The sequence below is a fragment of the Thunnus thynnus genome, chromosome 22, assembly GCF_963924715.1.
Source record: "Thunnus thynnus chromosome 22, fThuThy2.1, whole genome shotgun sequence".
Lineage (NCBI taxonomy): Eukaryota > Metazoa > Chordata > Actinopteri > Scombriformes > Scombridae > Thunnus > Thunnus thynnus.
Genome location: NC_089538.1, coordinates 20,724,811 through 20,746,497, shown reverse-complemented (window position 1 = coordinate 20,746,497; position 21,687 = coordinate 20,724,811). Strand labels below are relative to the sequence as shown.

General features: G+C 37.5%; 1 protein-coding gene across 10 annotated transcripts in view; it reads left to right on the top strand.

Annotated features, from left to right (window-relative positions):
* Positions 1 to 20,751, top strand: part of LOC137174971 (E3 ubiquitin-protein ligase TRIM39) — a 72,853-nt gene extending 52,102 nt beyond the window's left edge. For 8 of the 10 annotated variants that reach the window (XM_067580534.1, XM_067580539.1, XM_067580537.1 and 5 more), the window contains 14 exons: positions 10,639 to 10,780; positions 10,933 to 11,200; positions 12,843 to 13,069; positions 13,879 to 13,983; positions 14,251 to 14,346; positions 15,963 to 16,196; positions 16,303 to 16,450; positions 17,255 to 17,302; positions 17,594 to 17,620; positions 17,745 to 17,809; positions 18,291 to 18,401; positions 19,351 to 19,469; positions 20,202 to 20,298; positions 20,382 to 20,751. In XM_067580534.1, coding sequence (XP_067436635.1) covers positions 10,640 to 10,780; positions 10,933 to 11,200; positions 12,843 to 13,069; positions 13,879 to 13,983; positions 14,251 to 14,346; positions 15,963 to 16,196; positions 16,303 to 16,450; positions 17,255 to 17,302; positions 17,594 to 17,620; positions 17,745 to 17,809; positions 18,291 to 18,401; positions 19,351 to 19,469; positions 20,202 to 20,298; positions 20,382 to 20,534 — 1,839 coding nt within the window. In that variant the 5' untranslated portion in view covers position 10,639 and the 3' untranslated portion in view covers positions 20,535 to 20,751. Of the gene's footprint in view, positions 1 to 6,659; positions 6,940 to 8,957; positions 9,101 to 10,638; positions 10,781 to 10,932; positions 11,201 to 12,842; positions 13,070 to 13,878; positions 13,984 to 14,250; positions 14,347 to 15,962; positions 16,197 to 16,302; positions 16,451 to 17,254; positions 17,303 to 17,593; positions 17,621 to 17,744; positions 17,810 to 18,290; positions 18,402 to 19,350; positions 19,470 to 20,201; positions 20,299 to 20,381 lie in introns of those variants that run through there. The other 2 variants (XM_067580540.1, XM_067580529.1) reach the window with 2 other exon arrangements.
* Positions 20,752 to 21,687: the final 936 nt, after the last annotated feature.

The window sequence follows — 21,687 nt, the reverse complement described above, 5'->3', positions numbered from 1 at the left end:
TTTAACTTTAAGACAATTACATATACCTCAAAAAGTTAAAACAAAGTAACTTACACAAATACAGCAACACCACAACAAAGACATGAAATAACAAAAGAAAGAAGAGTAAAAACAGATTTTTAAAAAAAAGTATTTTACCTTTTGTCATTATATTTTCAATAAGTCCTCCCAAGAATTACTACATACAATATTATTTAATATTGGATTAACAGCTGCAATGATTACTCATTGAATCAAATAGTTGCCAACTATTACATAAATCGCCAACTATTTTGGTAATCAATTAATCATTTGGAGCCATTCTTTAAAAAAATGTCAAAATTCCCTGAGTATCAGCTTCTCAAATGTGAATATTTTCTGGTTTCTTTAGTCCTTTTATTACGGTGGCCAACAAGGGCAAATGCGCTGCAACTTAAGAAAATGCAATGCAAATACCACAACACAATACATTACAGAAACGACAACAGAGGTGTTTCCAGAGGACATGTAAGAGTGATGAACACGTCAATAAATGATGAAGTGAAAATTTTACTTGAAATCCTATTAGTAATGCGTTATATTAATTTGTTACTGCTAAAAGTAATATATTACTGTAACGCGTTACTTTTGTAATGCGTTAAACCCCAACACTGGTTGGAAAATTTGTCCTCAAGCATCAGTTACAGGTAGAGGAAAAGTGTTGTAAGCTTTTTTGTTATTCATCAGATTTTATTTTATGTATTTATTTAAGTAATGTTTAATCAATTTTCTCTGCTTGCACATATACCTTTTAATGTTGAGACACATTATTGTGTCTTTTGTTGAAATTACCCCTAGTGGTCTGGTTCGGTATGTATTGGGTTCACCTTAACACAGGTGTGTGTGACAACTTACTGCTTTGGGTTCATTGTGTGTTGAAACAACCTGAGGCAAATGCGCCAATGTACATTGGCTTTTCATTTTTAACCATCTACTTGAGTGCCTGGATTTTTATTTTTATGCCACACCCTACCCATGGATGAGGGCATTTTTTTCCCTTTCAAAATATATTCATGAGGTTAGTTGAGAAAAGGAAACAAGCCAGAAGAATCTGGTAAACAGCAACAACAAGGAAATCAGCTGGCAGACAGGCAGAATGAGGAACAGAAGAACAACACATCTTTCCCACAATGGACATTTGACTCGTGACAGCAGGAAAAACACAAGTGCAACTAATGACATTAATCATGGCCAGTATAACCTGCATAACAAGCAGAACAAGCACACTGCACTTTTGCCTATATAATGTGTACGGAGTGATGTCAAGTTGGAAGTCAAGTTTTGACCTGGTTGATGCTGAAACTGTCAGGAAAATAGTAACAGAATTGAAACCCTGCACACAGGGCACAAAATTAGCACTAGCCACCAGCCACCAACCAAATGCTGTTAAAATGTGCAAGTGGCTGGTAGATTTGCTTCACTCACCAGCCAAAAAAACAATGGTAATTTGAGTGGCTGTTAAAAGTTGAATATTCACTAGCCCTGGCAGGTGGACAAAAAAGTTAATTTTGCACCCTGCCTGCACGTGTTCCCTTCACCCATTTCCTACCTCCCTTTTTGAAACTATCTTTATTCTGTATCTAAAGACATTCTTGCCATAGTAAATATCTCCCTACAGCTTGGTGTCTTCCCCACTAATTTTAAAACTGCTCTAGTAAAACCACTTTTCAAGAAAGGGAACCTGGATATTTAACACCCAGCAGTTTTAGACCGATTTCAAACCTCCCATTTTTAAGCAACATTTTAGAGAAACTAGTTTTTAATCAGTTTTTAATCAGTACCTTTTTCAAGTCAAACACTAAATTAAAAATGTCCCAATCAGGTTGTAGGACACATCACAACACTGAAACAGCTCTGTTAAAAGTAGTGAACAATATCAGAACAAATCTTGACAGCAACAAGCCCTCAGTTCTTGTGCTGAGTGCTGCCTTTGATACTGTGGACCATCAGATTATTTTAGATACATAGCATGTTGGCCTGTCTGGAATTGTTTTAACTGGTTTACCTCATATCTTTGTTGAAGAATTTTTTTGTATATATAGATGACCACTCCTCCAAACACTTTGAAGTTACCTGTGAGGTACCACAAGGATCAATTTTAGGACTGTTACTTTTTAATTTGTACATGCTAACCCTGGGCAGTGTCATCAGGAGGCACAGTATCTCTTTCCATAGCTATGCTGATGACACTCAGCTCTATGTGGCCATGGCTCCTGATGACAACAGGCTGATTGACTCACGTTTTAACTGTATGTTAGATATGAAAGGCCTGGATGTCAGAAATTTTTACAGCTCAACGAGGATAAAATCAGCTACAATGAATTGTCAATTCTGCCGCACAATTGCTGACTAAGACCAGAAGAAGAGCACACATTATGCTTATTTCAAAGTCTTTACGTTGGTTACCTGTTAGTAACCAGGAAGGCCCCTCAGATCCTCAGGTTCTTATCTGTTAGCTGCTCCACAAAGCAAAACAAAAATATTTGGTGATGCTTCTGTCAGCCGTTATTCTAAATGAACATGGGGTCCATGGTAGAAGACCCAGGAAGACCCCACTTCTAAGAGGGAGACACAGAAAAGACTTGACTGACAAGATTGGACTTTGCCAAAATGCATGTTGACAGGCCTCAGTTGTTCTGGGAGAATGTGCTTTGGACAGATGAAACAAAATTCGAACTTTTTATTAAATCACACCAATCCTATGTTTACAGAAGAAAAAATGAAGCCTCCAAGAAAAGAACACCATGCCTACTGTTTATATATTTACTGTTTTAGCTCATGAGTCATCTGTTAATTACTTGGAACTGCACATGCATGGAAGCTGCTATACAAATAAATAAAGCTTGATATAAGTTTTATTGATGTAAAAATCTGCAGCATCTGTTTACTAATTCATAGAACTTCATGTACCTTCCCTTGTGGCATTCAGAAACACCATATTATAACAGAGACTGGAGGAAACATGTTCAGTCTTGGCATCAGCCGGTGTGTTTCAGCCAAATGTCTGAAATGTAAGTGCACATATCACTCGCCTGCGGTGGTGCAACAGCTCTTACTGTGAAACAATAGAAGTGACAGTGCTGAATGTGCAAGAGGAAGAGCGATGCTTGTACTGTTGATCAGCAGATAAGTAGAAAATAAGTTTACACTGAAGAACATTTACCTGAAGTAACATCTTCTGCGGGAGTCACTCAAAACAAGCAGATAAAAACACACTGGTGGTAGAGAGTCACTAAGTACATTTACTCAGGTACTGTATGGAAGTACAATTTTGAGATACTTGTACTTGAGTATTTTCTTTTTATGCTACTTTATACTTGTACTCCACTACATTTAAAAGCTGAATCTTGTACTATTTACTTCAATAGATGTATTTGACAGGAATAGAATCGTTAGTTTGTATATTGAGATTTTACATTAAAAATATGTTTTAACATTATAAATTAAACTGTCTCACAATATATAAAGTAGTTAAAATTATATTTGCACACATTAATGCATCATATAAGAGCTGAATTTCTATGATACACAAGTTTAAAAGATGTGATATTGTGGGGGGAAATGGGGATGTATTCACTCTGACTTGGTTTGGCCCAGGTCTGTCTGCTTTATCCACGCTGTGATGACGTGTTTCCACTACAGCCTCACAGCAGGGGATAGCTGTGCCGTTTCTGTATGTAGTTTGTGAAAGTGATTTACTAATGGTTATCATTTTATATCTTTCTGTTTGACGATAAAGTCATGAGCGTTGTTGTTTGTTTTCAACCAATGTCACTTTGTCCTTTGGTGTACTATTTTGGTCCACACCTGTGTGCTGTCATTCTTGCGCACATGCCTGTGGAGGCAACCTATTCCTAGAATAGTTAAGCTTTGACCCTTCCTCCTACCTGAGGCTTGGTGACTGACCTTTGGGGTTGACTTTGACAAACCTCAGATACTGTGAAATAGCTCACAGCCACAGCCTAAGGCATTTGAGAAAAATCACTTTATATCTATCTATTGTCTCTTTCACTGTGTTAATCTGACATATCTTAGAGACTGTGTGGACATATTTTGTTGTCTACTTCTGAGCTTGATAACAGACACCCTATCTAGACTGAGCTGAACTCTTGAACTCTGAGATCATCTATGACCATACCTGTTTGTAAGGAGATACTGGTGTTTGTGTAATGTCCTTTTTGGGACCCAACAGTTTTTAACCTTGCTTCTGTAAAGGTATAAAGGTTTGGCTGTGTCCTACCTGCTCAGAGAGCTGGGTGACTGCCCCAGTGGCCTTGAGTCCTCTCTCTCATCAGAATACAATATATTCTGATTACACTACTTATAATGTATATCTGATTATCTGATTATTTTGCTTTGATCTGTCAATGCCTTCAGTGGCAGGAGCGATGTCTCTCTCATCAAAATACTGTACAACTGTCAGATATCAGCCTGATTTTATTGTTTGGGACCACTTCAAATACATCTGAACTGAGTTAAGTTACTACTGACACAAACCCAACCTTTACTGCTGTTGCTGCTTCACATCAAAAGTACAAGTAGAAACAGTGAAATGTTAGCTAAAGAGCTGCAGGTGACATACTTTTAATGTGATTCGTGACCCACATACCTCCAACACATTATCAAGTTACACAACTTCACCTTGCTGTGTGGTACAACGGAAGAACATTGGCACCATGCCAGTGTGGCTTGACCGGTCATGGCCATTCATAGCATGATTTGGCGCCACTAACTTCAGCAACAATGGAAAAACCCTGTTTGACAACAAGTGATTATAAATGTGATACACTTTGTTGTTATATGTTGCCCACCAGCAGGCCAAATGGACCAAATGGACATGCAAAGGTACACCCAGTAAAATATAGCTACTTTTCTTGCAGGGTCCATTTAGTCAAAATTACCTTAAAAACCATTTGCATATGCTGCACTTTGTAGTCACACAGAAGCAGACTCATCAGCATGACTAAGGAAGCTGTTTTGCAACAAAGCCCAGCATCCTGTTTTGGGTACATGGTGTGTAAGAGTGCTCTTATCTCTCTCAGGAGGCAGCGCATCATTAGCTCAAAGGAATGACAAATGTGAAAAATGTGAGATGTGACTGGTCCAAACGCACATACACAGGGAAAGCAAACAAACATTTCCCACAGCTTTATCAATCATGATTTTCTTAGCACAGACGGAGATGATAAGAAGAATTAACTATTCTTCACATTGTCACTGAGCTTCTGTCATGTAGTGCACAGTGTCAAGACTGTGGAAAAGTTGTTGTCATGAAAATAATTAATATTTCTAGTTGTGGTACCATAATAATTATAAAGACATAAATTATGAGCTGCAGGGTGGAGCAGTGAGAAAGGAGATTGTTCCTTGATATCAAGCCAAAACTAAATTAAAAAAAGACAAAGCAGAATAATTATTCGAGGTGGCTTGATGGTATGTTGCATCTTCATTGGATTTATCTGGTGGTTTAGTTTAAGCAGATGCAATGTAGGTACTGTATAAGGCAGGGTCAAGCTGCCGATTATCTGCTCTTTGCTTGGGTGAGTGTAGGATTAAGGCAGTTCAAAGGCATGTACGTCAGGGCTAGAGAATAATGTCGCCTGTCTGAGGGCTTGGCAGATCTATGCGGGACCAAATGAGGTCAAAACATCATTTAGCATTTGTACAAGGCCTCTATAGGAATGCTCACCCAACTTTTGTTGTTTTGATAGCTGTTAATTAGCTAGGTTGCTCATATCTGTTATGAAAATGTTATTGTTTGTGTAATTATCATAATTCATTGTTACTGCTACTCTTGTTTGCTGTCTTACCTGGAAGTTACTCCAGGAAGACATGATTAGTCTAGTTTAGTACAAAAAGACGTGAAGTGGAACAAAAGTGGAAAAAGATATCTTACTTGCATGTTGTTTCTTATTAGCCAACTTGCTGGCTAATAAGAAACAACATGCATTAAGATATCTACAGCCACCAAATTATCCAAGAGTTTTGTTCAGAGTTCAGAGGAGTGTGCAAAACTAACAACTTTAAAAATTGATAGCTTCATTTCTACTCATTTAAAATACACAAGATACAACATACAGTAGTTGCTTTGGAGTTGTTGGAAGACAGTTTTGATGGAGCTGGAAAAGCTCTTTCCCCCCACTTTGTACTAAGGCTAAACTAAACATATCTTAGGTCTGTCTCTGTACTGAAAATTCAGGGAAGAAGACACTGATTTTTGCCCCTTATGCAGTTTTCATGTCATATGGGAGTTGCTGTGAACAGTTTCAGACTTGGAAATACCGTTTACGTCAACATCCAAGGTGTAATTACGACTGTAAACAGATTTTTATGAAGGCTTGGATATATCCAACTTAGTGCTAGACAATACGGATGTGCATGAAAAAGCAAACAAACATGGATCCCAAAGTCAACCAAAGTTCATCATTCAAGGTAAATAAAACAAAATATAATGGATATAGTGTGATTTTATAAATGAGAAACATTTTTAACCATCATACATTGATTCCAAGAAACTATTTGACAGTGACTGGGGATAAAAGAAAAAAGAAAAATTCTGTTGGCAGTTTTTAGTTAAACGGGTTGAAGGTAGAGCCTGTGACTGTTTGACCTACTCTGTATTTATGTATCATTCTCCCACCTTAACCAGTCCTGTCACATTTACCTGACAAACAAAGACAAGTGAGTGGGCGTGGTGTGACTTTCCTCTACACAGGAAGGAAAATCACAACCCTTTCACTCTCGCACACACATACAAACACACCCTTATATTTCACAGCCTGAGAAGCAGACACACTTATAAGTGGAAGATACAACATTAAGAGATCAAGAAACAACACCGCCAGAGAAAAGAAACACCACTGGATCTTTTTCAACATATTCTAAAACCAGATCCTGAAAAAACTGAACACCTCCACCAAGGTACCAGCTTTTACTTTATTACTTGTTTAATGCTTATCTGAAGAAATGCAAGAAAACATTTATTTACAAATGCAGACACCATTTAAAGTTGCAACATAGTAGGAGGAGATCTTTTCTACCATGTGACACGTAATGAGTACACTGTAGTTGCCCAATTGTTTTTCTCTTGATCAACTATCAGCTCTAAATTGAAGTTACTCATTAAATGTATTTCCTAAAACTTCCAAATCAACATGATCCCAAGGACCCAGCAGGAAAGAAGTATAATTTAATGTGTTGTTTTAAGAAGTCTCCTTTAGCTATCAGAAGGCTCAACATTTGCATGTGTATTTCAAAAACTTTGTTCTTTCAAGTCTACTTTTTACTTGACGTCATGTCTTGGCTGTAGCAGTTTCTTTTATTGAGTTGGCAGGACTGTTTCATCAACTGTAGCTCTTCTGCAGTAGCTCTATTAATATGTTTATATTAATGATGTTATGATTCTGGATGCTTGTTTGTGCTTATTGGTCTAAAAGCTGCCCAAAGCTGCAAGTCACAAGATCATTAGAGGCAATGAAGAAGGGATGGTGTGGAAAAAGAACATGTGATTTGCTCTATCTGGAGGAACACTTTTTAAAAAATTCAAATGTAATTACAGACATTACAACTTTTCTTGTTATTTGAAAACCCAGAGTGCAATTTGTCTACCCTGTAAAAACCACGTTTGAGGCCAGCTGGTGTTCAAGTCACCCATTTCAATCTAATCTGCATTTTGACAAAGAATTATTCTGTTTTCTTGGATATAAACCTACAGTCTGCGTTGTTGACAAATTTATTGCAGGTTGGAAACTTATGGTTATATATGTGGTAAATATGTAGCTACTTATTGATTATCAGACATCTGCCTGATGTGTACACAAATGTCAGAGGAGTCTGCAACTGTCCATTTAAACATGTATTCCTTCAATATTAAGATGTAGTTGTAGTACTACTTAATTAATATGTATATTAATTAAGTAGTACTAGTAGTTGGCGCAGTGGTGGCCTGAAGGTTAGAGAAGCGAGCTTGTGACGGGTGGATTGCTGGCTCAATCCCCCGGACTGGCAGGATAAATCCGGGTAGGAAAAGTCAAGCAGTAGCGCTTGCCCCTTCATTACCACCACTGAGGTGCCCTTGAGCAAGGCCTTTAATCCCAACTGCTCCAGTGGAGCTGCTCAGTGGCCAGCAGGTCAGACTGTGGTTGTACTGGGCAACTTCCAGATATGAATGTGTAACTGTGTGAATGTGATCAGGGCTTTCCTGAAAAAGAGGGCATTGCTCTCAGTGAAATTACCCTGAATAAACAAAAGTTTAAAAAAGACTTATTAATTAATTACATTTTCATTAATATTGAAACATAAATATCTTAGTCTCTTACAAAAATTAAGAAATTTAAAGCTATTTCAGTGCGATAAGATATTTTAAACCTGCAATCAAAAGCTATACACTGCTCTACAGTATATGCTTCACAGTAATAGCAAATACTACTTGTTTACAATAGCAGATACATTTTGTGTGATGACAAAACTTTAAGTTCAGGTTAGGGAATGATTCTGGCCTTAATACCAGAAAAAGTCTGCAGTGACACACAAGACACAACGTATCTAGCATTTAACTGAAACCATAATCTTTCCCCATCCTTAACCCAAAGTGCTTTTGTAGCCTCAACCTGCACTTTGCATACCCATCCAACCTGACCACATCCCTGAGACCTGTGCAATACTAAAAACACAGCACCACCTTCCTTGGAAAAAACATTGCTGTGAACTTAATCCAGACAATGATTATGTCCCCAATGAAAATATAATTTAAAAAGGTCTTATACAAAAGCAATTATAAAGAGACAGAGTTGATTATAGATTCATCTCAATGTAAGGTAGATATTGTCATTCAGATATCTGGCCTATTCTTTGTGTTTACTGTATTTTTATTAATGAGTATTTTCAACTTGGCCTTTACTGTGTGGAATTTTACTTGTCTGCTTGGGTTTTATTGTGTTTCCTCACACATCAGGTGAATAAGAAAATCTACTTTGCACTCTCTCTACAGTGTGAATGTTTCTACATGTCTGTATGCTCTGTGACAGACTGGCATCCTATGCAGGATGTTCCACAACCCTCACTCATTGTATAGTCTCCAAAGGTACTAGTGTTGATCAGTACTACATTAGGACTAGTAATAATTAGCACTGAAACATTGATATGTAAAATATGTTACCCCATTGGATTCAGTTTAAAATCAAATGCTACCTGCACAAACAACCAGTATGAATACAATTTGTTAAGCATAAAAGTATGCTGTGTGTGTTTGTATGTACAGTACATGATAGTGTAGGACAGAATCTTGCCCTGCTTCATTCCTAAAGTCTTCTGACCATCCTAATCTGATTTGTGGCGACAGGAGAGATATGTGTGTGTTATATAATGTGTCGCATTTATCTCATGTCACCCCAGCTTTCCCTACACAAAACTCTTTTGCACTGCCTTCACTTTGCATCTTTTCCTCTTTCACCTTTTTCCATTGCTTTACTGTTCTCCCACACAGCCACCAAAACAAACAAACAAGAACATCAATTTTAACAGTACTACTTTGTTTCCATTGCCAAGTTCCAAAAAATGTTGGAAAGAACAAATAACATACATGTTCTATATGTAAAGCCTTACCAGCAATGTAGCAAGCAGTGCAATGTTTATTTTGAGATTGATGCTAGAGTAAAGGTAATCAGGTTCTTAAATAGAAAGGGTTTATCCTCTCAAAAGCATGTGTATGTCGACCAAGTTTAATGGCAATCTACCCATTAGATTTTGTTATGCAAAAGTGGATATTTTAGCTCAAAAGTGTTGTCAGAAGAAAGGTCAGGGGGGTCACCAAAGAATATGACCATGATTGATTTCAAGATATAAAGTCATGATTGATAGCATTGTTCAAGGACAAAGTTTAACTTCTCGTAGGCATTAAAAAAAAAATCAGTGGTCATTTAAAACATTAGGAATCTGGCCTGCAGTTGTGGAGATATTTTGCTTTTGACCAAGGTGTTGGACAAATGGAGTGTTCAGTGGTGTTTAATATATCCATCCTTATGAGTCAACAGTACTGTAATAGCATTTTTGCCCTGGTAAGCCCTGTGGGCAGAGAAGTAACCACAGCTGTCACCAAAATTTAATAATTCAATCGAGGTGAATCTTTGTGATCTTAGTTCCTGTCTCCTAAAAATTAGGTTAATGTACTAATTTGTTTTTGCCAATTACCATTTAAGGGAAATGTAATTGCTACCTGGATTACGTTTAGTTATAACATATTTTTTGGGTTAGGGTGGATGGTGGTAAAAACCCAAGACTTTCAGAAATATCTCAACAACTACAGCATCAGGTGGATTGCTATGAATTTTGGACTTTTTAAAAAGATTAAATCCTCTAGCTTACTTTTTAGCCATACTAGCGGTGTGGCTCTAAGGATGGTATCATTGGTTGGCTGGTTGGTCTCTTCACTACTTTGGTCCAGACTGAAATATCTCAACAACTATTGTGTTGTCCGCTATGATAGCATACACACCAACAGGCTAAACTAACCTGATAAACATAAGACTTTCAGGTTCTTAGTCTTGTTTAGGGATTGTTTCAAAAAATTGTTGGTATTGATTGAATTGTGTATCACTCTCTTGCTCTCTTTCCTTTCCTCAGGATGTCCTTACATGGTAGTTTTCTGTCTGATGTGCAGTTCCAGTGCTCGATCTGTTTGGATGTGTTCACTAACCCTTCGTCCACACCATGCGGCCACAGCTTCTGCATGGCCTGCATCAGCAGATACTGGGATGGATCTAAGGTGTGTGCGTCTGTTTTCTTTCCTTCACTTCCTTCTGTTCATTCTTTCTCTACACACATTTGCGTCTTTGTTTCTTCTACTGTTGCTCTACTTTTTTTCTCTTTTTCTCTTTCTAATTTTCTTCTCTCCTTCATCCATCCTTCCTCTCACAGGTTTGCCAGTGTCCTCTGTGTAAGAAGACCTTCCATAAGCGGCCAGACCTCCAGATCAACAGGACGCTGCGAGAGATCACTGAGCAGTTCAAATCGATGACAGGAGGAGGAGGAGGAGGAGGAGGAGTAGGGAGGGAGAAGAGAGGAGGGAAAGGAGGAGGAAGAGATGGATGCGTACAGGATAATTTATTTGATGAATTGCGGAAGAAGCTGCCACGACCTCTACCAAAGACACCCATGACACTGACCTATGAGGCGCAAACCCATGGTAAGAGAGATGAATTAGGGTTTAAGGGTAGATCTGCATTTATATATGGGGTCAGTATTGGCCTTTTTAATGAATTTAGATGGTTGATTATTAACAGTTTACTAAATATTTCATTACAATTAAGACTTCTAGAAGGACACTGAATAAATGAAAAAAAGAAATTGGGTATTTTCTGGCTCATCTGATATATCCAGCTAGGTCATGAAATAATCAGGTATGTGAGGGCAAAGAAGCGCTGCTGTCACATACTCGTACATGTAACATGTAGAAAGCAGTCGGAAAGATTTACACTGTGGTAAAAATGTGCAAAAGGATCATAAAAAAATTTTAATAGACGACTGACCTGCGCCAGTTGATTTAGTTTTACTTTCTAATTTAAACATCCATATCAGTCATTTTACATCCAACAGAATATCAGTGTTCATGAAAATAGAACAATATAGATTTAAACATGTACAAAAACTATTTTAAAAAATTAAATAAAACATGACAGTTTTGGTTCCTTCTGCAAGTCGTTTTGCTTCTTAAGATGCCCTTATCCTCTTACAAGATGGATTTTACAATCATCTTAGTCTTAAAATGCTTTTGGGAAACAAGGCCCTGAACACTTGAGTCTTTACTAGTGCCTCTTTCCTTTCCACATGATTGCATCAAAACCCTACAATACATCTAGTGTCCCATGATTGCTGTTTCAGTCTTTCCTATCCTTCAAGAAAATATGGGGAAGGGAACATTATCAAGGGTCAAACCTTACACTTCCACACAAACATTGCACTCCCCCTTCCTCTGGACAATTGGCCGCCCTGTCACTCCAAAGACTTCTCGATCAATGCTCTTCTCTAGAATGAATTCCCGACTGAAGTCACAACAGCAGAGGCACTGCCCATCTTCCACAGCAGTCTCTAAACCTCACCTTTTCAGACTACATCTAGACCCTGTGTTATTACTAACATCCCATCCACAAAACCCTCCAACCCTCTAGCGCTTGTTCCTACAGATAGTGTTGCCAGATTGACAGTTGGGCCACTGATAATTTAATTGAGCAGGTTGTGATAATTCAGACTACTTTTTGTACCATTTGGGCAGTTTCCACCAACAAAAAGTTCACCTATATTCCACTAAATTGGCCCCTTCTTCTCACGTGAGTAGATTGAGATTGACAGTCCAGTAGGCTTAGCTCAACACGCAATGACTGATAACTAATGACCATAAAAAACAAATGTTATTTCAGTTAATTACAACTAAATTCAAACTTTTCGAATTTAGTTGTTGGATGTTTTTGGTGCCCCAGTTGAACTCTGTCAATGTGAAATGCTGGTTTAGTCCACCAGAATTGACTCATGAGTTCAAAATCCAGTTTGTTCAGTTTAGTTGCACATTCTACAGATGATCTATAACTGTCCTGTCAGAGCTACTTTGCGTTACAATCTCCTCCACAACTGTACTTACATGGGTTTAATTTTATCAGCAATCTTTTAACAAGATGACAACCAGGCTAACCGTTCTATGAGGCTGTACTTTGGCTTTTAGCTGCATGCTAATGGGATAGGAATGTCTTTAATTCTGCAGGGCTTTAGAAGCTTTTTTGAGGGATGAAGAGCACACTTTAGCTTCTTCATTTTTCTGTCTTCTACCTTTGAAGGTGAGCCCAACCCGACATTGTTGTCACCAGCAACCATTCCCGTCACCACCTCGCTGGCTTCTTCGTTACCAAACAACAGTCCGATCTCGGCCTTGAACCACACCTCCAGACCTCCTCCGCCACCTCCCCCTGTCTCCCGCTCCAGCGGCCGGAGAAGGTTCACTGTGAGTGGGGCTGCGAGTAGCAACAACCTCCCTATCTGTGACATCCACCACAGGGGAATAATGGTACTTTTACCTATATTATAAACTCATATCTGTCATTGAGTTTTAGCATTTCAGAGTTCAGTATGCTAGAAGGAACATAACCTCTGATGTACTAGTAAATTATAATAGTGGTCACCACAAGGAATCACAAAATCTTTTTAATTATTACCATATTGGCTCAAATATAACACGACCCTGATTTTAAGACAACCCCCCCTTTTTCAAGACTAACGCCTTGGATTAAATTACTCTTATTTGCTTTTTACTCACAGAACTTTTATTGCACTTACAGTAATGCAACAGGTGTAAGTGTGAACTGTCTGAGAGACTCAGTGTGACTATAATGACAGCAAAACACAGTAGAGACCATGTTCATTTGTATTATTTACCTAATTTATGTGCACTCATTTCATTTCAGCACCATATGAAGCTCTCTACTGTGTTTTGCTGTCAGTTATGGTTGCGCTGAGTTTCTCTCCTCTCTTGTTCCACACACTCACAGAGCTCAGTGCAGCAGAGGAGAGACGGTGAAGCCCAGTTGACGACAACACTCATTACATTACTGTTACTCAGTTGTTCGCCTACTTTTGAGTGTTTTAGCGCCATCTTTTGTTGTGAGTGTATATTGACATTTAAAATTCTAGACCCCGAATATAAGTCAACCTCACTTTTTTCAGACGTATTTCCAGGGAAAAAACCCTGTCTTATTGGACTAATACGGTATTACAGTTCATTGAGGAATAAGTAACAATAGTGTATGATTTTGGGATGCTCTTGAAGTGAGGTTTATTTGTTTATATTTTTTATATTTTCTCTCTCATTGATTTCAGATTTACTGTAGGACAGACAAAGTATGTATATGTCCTGATTGTGAGACCGAGGACCACCCGGATCATGACACAGTGACTATTGAAGCTGAATGGATGGAAACCAAGGTAGGAAAACAAAACAGAGGAACAGAATTCTTTTAGAGTGAATCATTCAGACAATGACTTTGAAGAGGAAGAACAACTCTACAGCAGGTGATTGTTGCCATGACAGCAAGAAGTTCCTCATGTTTCGAAATCTGAGCCAAACAAAGTAAATTTAATGACACAACACAGAAAGTAACTTTAACTGAAACAAAAAATAATATCACACTAGATGGAAAGCAATAAAAAATTGTTAATGCCGCTGCTGCTGCTTTGTGTGTGTGTGTGTAGGTTCAGCTGAGTGCGTCGGAGCAGGAGATCCAGGAGATGATCAGACAAAGAATCAGAAAGATTGAAGAGATCAGAATGTCAGTGAATGAACTGGAGGTACGTTGAATGCACACACACACTTGCAAATACCACAGCTCTGTGAAAAAACCTGTAAATCCTCCTGCCATCCCTTTATCAACATTTTTATCAGAAACACACTGTCACTGACTTTTTTTAGGTTTTCTTTTTTTTCTTCTCTGTGTTTCAGGGTTTCATCCAACTTTTACCCAAATTTTTAGGTGTGTTCCCAACTTTTTAGAGGTTTTACACTTTTGTAGGCCCAATTCAAATTTTGGCTTTTTGAATTTTCCATTATCATTTTACCCAATTTTTAAGGTTTTACCCAAAAGTCTATTTTCAATTTTCAAGGTTTTAATTCCCTAATTAAGGGTAAATTTGTGCATGTATTCCAGACTTTGTAGGGTTTTATCTCAATTTTATGGTTTATTCCCTTCTGATTTGAATTCTCAATTTTGCATATTTGTGTTTGTTTGTATTTGTATGTGTGTCTATTTTCAATTTTCAAGGTTTTAATTTCCTAATTTGCCATAGTTATTTCATAATTCCCAGGGTTTAATACAATTTTAGGGGTTTTACCCAAATTTTTAGGTGTGTTCCTGACCTTTCAGGGTTTTTACTTGAATGTTTTGGGCTCAACTCTTTTTTTCGGTTTTTACCTGAATTCTCCATTATTCTCCCTCTCAATATTTACAGTTTTTAGGTCTTATGGGGTTTTACCAAAAAGTCTATTTTCAATTGTCAAGGTTTTAATTCACTAATTTGGTGTATTTATTCCAGAACTACATCCAACTTTTTGTTTGCATTCACAACTTTTTACAGTTTTCCTTAAATTTATTTTCCTGATGTTCAGAGATTGGACCAAATATTCAGGGTTCAACCTAACTTTTGGGATTTTATCCAGATTCTATTATCAATTTCTAATTTAATTCACAACTTTTTAGAGTTTTATCTGAATTTTTCAGGTTGTTTCCCTCCTCATTTTCCATTTTTTATGTTTTATCTAACTTTTTGAGTTTAACCCAAATTTTTGATTTTGTGTCTAGTTCTAGTAAAAAATTCAATTTTTGAGGTTTTAAATCCCTAATTTGGGGTATTTATTACACCATTCTTGGATTTAACACAATCATAGGAGTCTTGCCCAAATTTTTTCAGGGCTTTACCCAAATTTTTGGGGCTACACCCAAATTTCTTGTTGTATTGCAAGTTTCTCTAAATTTGCTGGTTTATTCTCAAATTTCAGGGAAGTATTCAGGGTTGTACCCAAAATTTCAAATCTATTATCAAATTTCAAGGGTTTCATTCTGTAATTTTAGGGGTTTCTTACATAGTTCTTGAGACTTTACCAATAATTATGGAAGGTTTAATAATGACTTTCTAGGGTTCTGCCTGGTTTAAGGGGTTTTATCCAATTTTCAGGTTTACTCCTAACCTTTGTGAAATTTTAACCCAATTTTCAGGGTTTTTATTTTTTTACTTACCTTTTCAGGTTGTTTTTCTAACCTTGTAAATCTAAGCCAGAATCTGTACTGTATATTTTGGTCTGTTTTGGGGGGTAACACCATCTTTAAGTTTATAAAAAGTTTAAAGTGTAGAGTGTCTGGAAACATCCAAGTCATAAAATCCATGAAACATGCATGCACATCTGTCCCCAGTTGGCGGTGGAGCGAGAGACAGCGGGCAGCGTATGTGTGTTCTCAGCACTGGTGTCTGCCATTGAGCGCTCCCAGGCAGAGCTGATGGAGGTGCTGGAGATGAGCCGGAGGGCGGCCGAGCACCAGGCTGATGCCATGATACGGCAGCTGGAGCTGGAGGTCGAAGAACTGCGGAGGAGAGAAAGCGTGCTTGCCCAGCTTGCCCAATCAGACGATCACATACACTGTGTCAAGGTTGGCGAGGATCTAACGAGGTTCAATTTGATGATACAGGGGTTGAGGAAATTTTCACATGGAGTTAATATACTTACATACTGCAAACCTTTGGTTATTTTTCCAGACCTTCCCCATCTTCTCTAGTCCTCCACCTGCCAAAGACTGGTCTGGAGTGTCGGTGAACTCTGACCTGGGAACAGGGACCATCTACAGATCGCTGGCAGTTCTGGTGGAAAGGTTCCAGAAAGAGCTGAATACTATTGCAGAGACAGGTCTTTGATTGCAAAACACAAACATAAATGAATGACAGTGAAGACATTCAACTGGTAAATTCAGATCTTTAGCTCTCTGTTTTTACTGTAAAGCATTGAGTCTGTAGAAACATGTGCAAAAGGTGGTCAGTGTTGATTTATTTCCGTCTCTTGACAAAAGAACAGTTTCATCTCCATCTTTATCTCCTGATTTTGGGAATCAGATAAAGGGTATGGCTGGTAGGTAAAGCCTGATATAGCTTACTCCTCTGGGCCGTAGACCTCAGTTGTAGTGAAAAAACTATTAATTCATTGATGTGTTTTTAATAGTTTTTGGAAAACAGCTGAAGTCTATGGCACAGAGGAACAAGATATACCAGGCTTTCAATACACACACAATACTTGTAAGTAATCTATTCATTATTGGTTTGGCTCTGCACATAAGATCTGTTGACAATAAGAAAACTATAGAAAAAAAGCCTTATCCTTTAAAAGGATCATGGGTCTTCCTCCACATCTTGCTTTATGAAAAACCCCACCTTTCTTCAAGACAAAAAACGCAGTTTAGATTCTGCTGAGATGCCCTTGAGCAAAACACTACAATAGATCTGTCAAAAATACTGCCCTCTGGTGGTAGAGCTAAGAATGAGCTGGCTATCTTGATGTGTGAAATTATAAATTGCAAGTAATTTATATTACTCCTGACTTCTCCAAAGCACACACAAAATGGCACCAATCACATGGGACAAAATGTATCATTTGTGCAATTAAACGTTACTATGGATTGGTGTTTAGCTCCTGATGCATGACTTCTTGTTCCTCTAGGTTTTCCTGCCACCTTACTGGAACCCAGTCCGGTCCGAACACAGCCCAGTGAGTGTCAACTCCCACTCCACCTTAAATAGGCTAATGATAAAGGTCTATACATAAACCAGTGAATGATATCTGCCGCCCACCTTAAACTTGCTGATAATAGAGATCCAGATACAAACCAGTGAGTGACACCAACCATCCCACCTTAAACAGTTAAACACATCCAGTATACTACACACAATAAAGTGAGCATTCCACCTTAAACCGGTTAATGACACAAATATTGGCATTGCATTTGTGAGTTTTAACAACATTTTGTCCTGTTTTCATGAAACATTTCTTTTTCTTCAGGGATGAGGAGGATACAGGAGTATGCAGGTGTGTTTTGAATTCAATGTAAATATTAAGGACACATAAAGTCACCTTGCAGAGATGATTAAATATAAAATACTTTAACATTTAATTTAACATTTTTTACCTTTTTCGTCTTCCTTTAACACAGTGGATGTAACTCTGGACTCCAATACTGCCCATCCCAGATTGATTCTGTCAGAGGACATGAAGAGTGTGAGACACATCACATATTATTACAGCATATAGTAATTGATCATTGAGAGTTAATTTAATTTATTAATCATAACATTTTCAAGATTCTTTTTGAAAAAATAAAGTGCTAATCATTCAATTTCCAGGCAGTTCAGGGACTCAAACTGACAACCCTGCAAACACATCATTTTTCTTCACAATCTTGAAAATTGGTCTCAAAATTGTGACTAAAATCTCGGTCTGTTCTAGCTTTTTGGAAGGCAAAATTGGAGGGCCTTTTTTCATGTTTGCATAAATCACATGGGAGGATTATGTTACAGGCATATAGACTTAATAAATTTGGAAATGTTTTGCTCACTTGGCTTTAAAATTGTGACCGAGTCGTCCTGTTGACATGCAGCTGCCCTCCTGAAGTGTCCATCATTTCCCTTACTGGCCTTGTACATCACTAATTTTGTTGCGTCAATGTGAAGTTTTGCACTGACAAACTGTCCTTCTGCAGGTGAGGTGTGCAGATCGACACCAGCTGGTTCCAGACAACACAGAGAGGTTTGACAGAGTTGTCTGTGTCCTGGGGAGGGAGGCAATTTCCTCTGGGAGACACTACTGGGAGGTAAAATGCACTCCCCTTTAAAGGGGATGTATCATGCAGATTTCCAGGTCTATATTTATATTTTAGGGCTCTACTGGAATATCTTTGCATGATTTACAGTTCTTATTTATCTATACGGGCCCCTCAGTTCAGCCTCTGTCTGAAACAGGCCGTTTTAGCTCCTGTCTCTTTAAGGCCCCCATCCCGATGAGCCCACTCTGCTCTGATTGGTTAGCTTCCAGATGCTGCCCCTTGGCAGGCTTCTGCCGGCTCCAGAGGCTATGTAAACAAAGTATGAAACAGTACAGTAGTAGGATTTCACAACTTTTTCTCCTTCTGTACTCAAAATGTCAGCTTCTAAAATACATCCATACATGTTCGAACCAAAATCCAATCTGAAATATGTGAGTAGACAATGTGAACAACCCATGTCTGTTTGTCAGCACGCACGAACAATCTGACATCAGTTCCAGGAGCAGGCTAAAGCCCTGACTTTTGACTTGAAGGGAGCATTTTACATACATTCACCTCACATTACTGTTATATTGACATCAGACAATGTAACAGTATATAAATAACAAAAATTCACAAAAAGCATGTTACGTATATAGGTACAGTATATGAAGTATGTGTTAATTTACAAAAAGCTAAATTACACAACAATTACTTTGGCTGCAAAAACAAGAGAAGACATTTCTGGTATATCTGGTCAAAGAGAACACGGGTAAAGATGATTTTATCAAAATTGTGTTTTTTTATGATCACAATGTCATCTTGACATGATGAAGTTGTTTACTTGAGTCTTATAAAAAACATTGTGTTATTTTTGTGTTTAAGTTGCAACTTTAAGTCATAATTAGATAATGATCACAAGCTAACAAAACATGACCAAAAATAGCTATACGCCTTCCATACCTTTCATATGTTTTTGCGTTTGATCTCATAAATATTTCGTAATCCCTGTGAACAGGTGCAGGTGGGTGGGAAGACAGACTGGGATCTGGGGGTAGCCAGGCAATCAATCAACAGGAAGGGGAAGTTTGAAATTACCCCAAGCAACGGATACTGGTTCCTCAGCCTGAGAGACAAGTGAGTTTTGCCATCAGTTATCAGTCAACCCAAAAATGTTGCATGTTAAATGGATCAAACTGCTACTGACACCAAATGTGATTTCACCCACGTTCATCTACATGTATTGATCATTATGTACTGTAATAAAGCCAGTCAGAACAGTGGTAAGGTCATAATTTAATTGCATAATGCTTTAAAAAACAAAAAAGAAAGAAAAGACAGAAAACCTTAAATGCTTTATCTAAAGGACCTTAACCTGTGAAGCACTTTGTACACTTGCTTTTGAAAAGTCCGATATAAATATAGTCAAGTCATTTTTATTTGTAAAGCCCAAATATCTCAGAAGGCTTTACAGTCTGTACAGCAATACAACACCCTCTATCCTTAGACCCTCAATTCTAATAAGGAAAAACACACCCCAAAAAACCCTTTAACGTGTTCAGTATTATGTGTGTACAGAACAGTCCAAAATAGCAACATTACAGAAATACAGCGATGAAAAACAGGATGACAGGATTAATATTTCTTCTGCTGGTGTCCATTCTTTTTAAATTATGGATTTCTTTTTAAATAAAATTGTTTTGAATTCTTGAAAATATGTTGTTTTTTTGCTCAATTCTGGAGTTAAGTAGGGTGTATAGTATATAATATAATAATGAAATACTGAAAAAAGAGAGATAACATGCTGTTAAATAGCCACCTGGTGATAAATGTGGCAGACATGAACTATCTTTTCCTTCCTCTCCTCAGGAACAAGTATGCCTTTCGCACTGAGCCCTCCACAGACGTCCATTTGAACCTCCGACCCCATAAGATTGGGATATTTGTTGACTTTGAGAAAGGACAGGTGCAGTATGGGAAATACAGTATAAATGTGGCATCTCATTGCAGTAGCATCACATGCTATATTGTCTTATTTCTTTTCCTCAGGTGTCTTTCTACAACGTTGACGCTAAAATGCACATCTACACCTTCAATGACACGTTCACTGAATGCATCTACCCGTTCTTCAGCCCCTGTACGAATAAATCTGGAAAGAACGACGGGCCACTGGTTATCACACCAGTTAACATGACAGAGTGACCGAACACCTGAAAGTTATTTGTTTTTATGACATGTTTCTTCTTCTCTCTTACTGTACCTACTTGTAATTGCTCTGTATTAAGGTTCCTGGTCATTTTTTTGCTATGTGCTTTATAAATATTCATTGTTGGGTTCTCAAAACGTTCTGTTCTGTTTTAAACAATGTATTTTATATGATTTGCTGATCTTTTATTAAAACAATCACATTTTCTGATAAGACATTTGTATTTGAATATTATTCATGCAATAACTATTATTATTATTATGATTAGCTTTCATTTTGTTCATTATATGCACATGAAAACACTATTTTATAAAAAGATACAAAACTATTAGAAAAAGAAAAAATATTGTGGTGTAGTTTTACAGAATAATTGTCAGCATGAATTTAGACTCTATGCTATTATATTATTATTGTTATTATTTGAGTAATTTTTTATATTAGTCTAATTCACAACATATAACTCTTTCTTAAGGAAACGTCATGCTAAAAAAAGAAAAATTAAAACAATAATTTATCTTTTTTAGTTACAGATATTTCGCTTTTAAGTGTTTATGGAGAAGAGTATTTGTTTCTTTTCTAGTGTAACAGATACACCTTTCTATTCCTCTGTTGTAGTTTAGTAGCTTGAACACCAGGGGGAAGTTTTGTTACATCTGTGGAAAATGTAGGCAAATGAGTAACCTGACCCTCTACCCTAAACACACACACACAAAGTAAAACTCACAATAATAAGAATAATTGTTGTTCAAATAGCACCTTTGATACACAAAATGTAGTTCAAAGTGCTTTACATTAAAAGTAAAAAGCAAAAACAAAGAAAAAGCCAATTTAAACAGTTTAAACTTTAAAATACATCTAAAAAAGGAGGAAAGCTACGCAAGCCCAGTATAGCCATGCTTGCAATTTTTTAATGCCGTTATCTCAAGATAATGAGTTAATCAACCCATTAGCTTGAGAAAACAAAAAGTCATTTTGCTTGTTACTTATAGAGTTTATCAGAGATCAGGAGTACCATGCCAGAATGCATAGATGGTGTCTAAATGTCAGATCTCATTATTAGTACTTATTATTAATCAATGCATAATCAACCCTATCAACTAGAGCTCCAGCAGTAGGCTGCGTAGATTATGTTGGGCCTGACACTGTTGT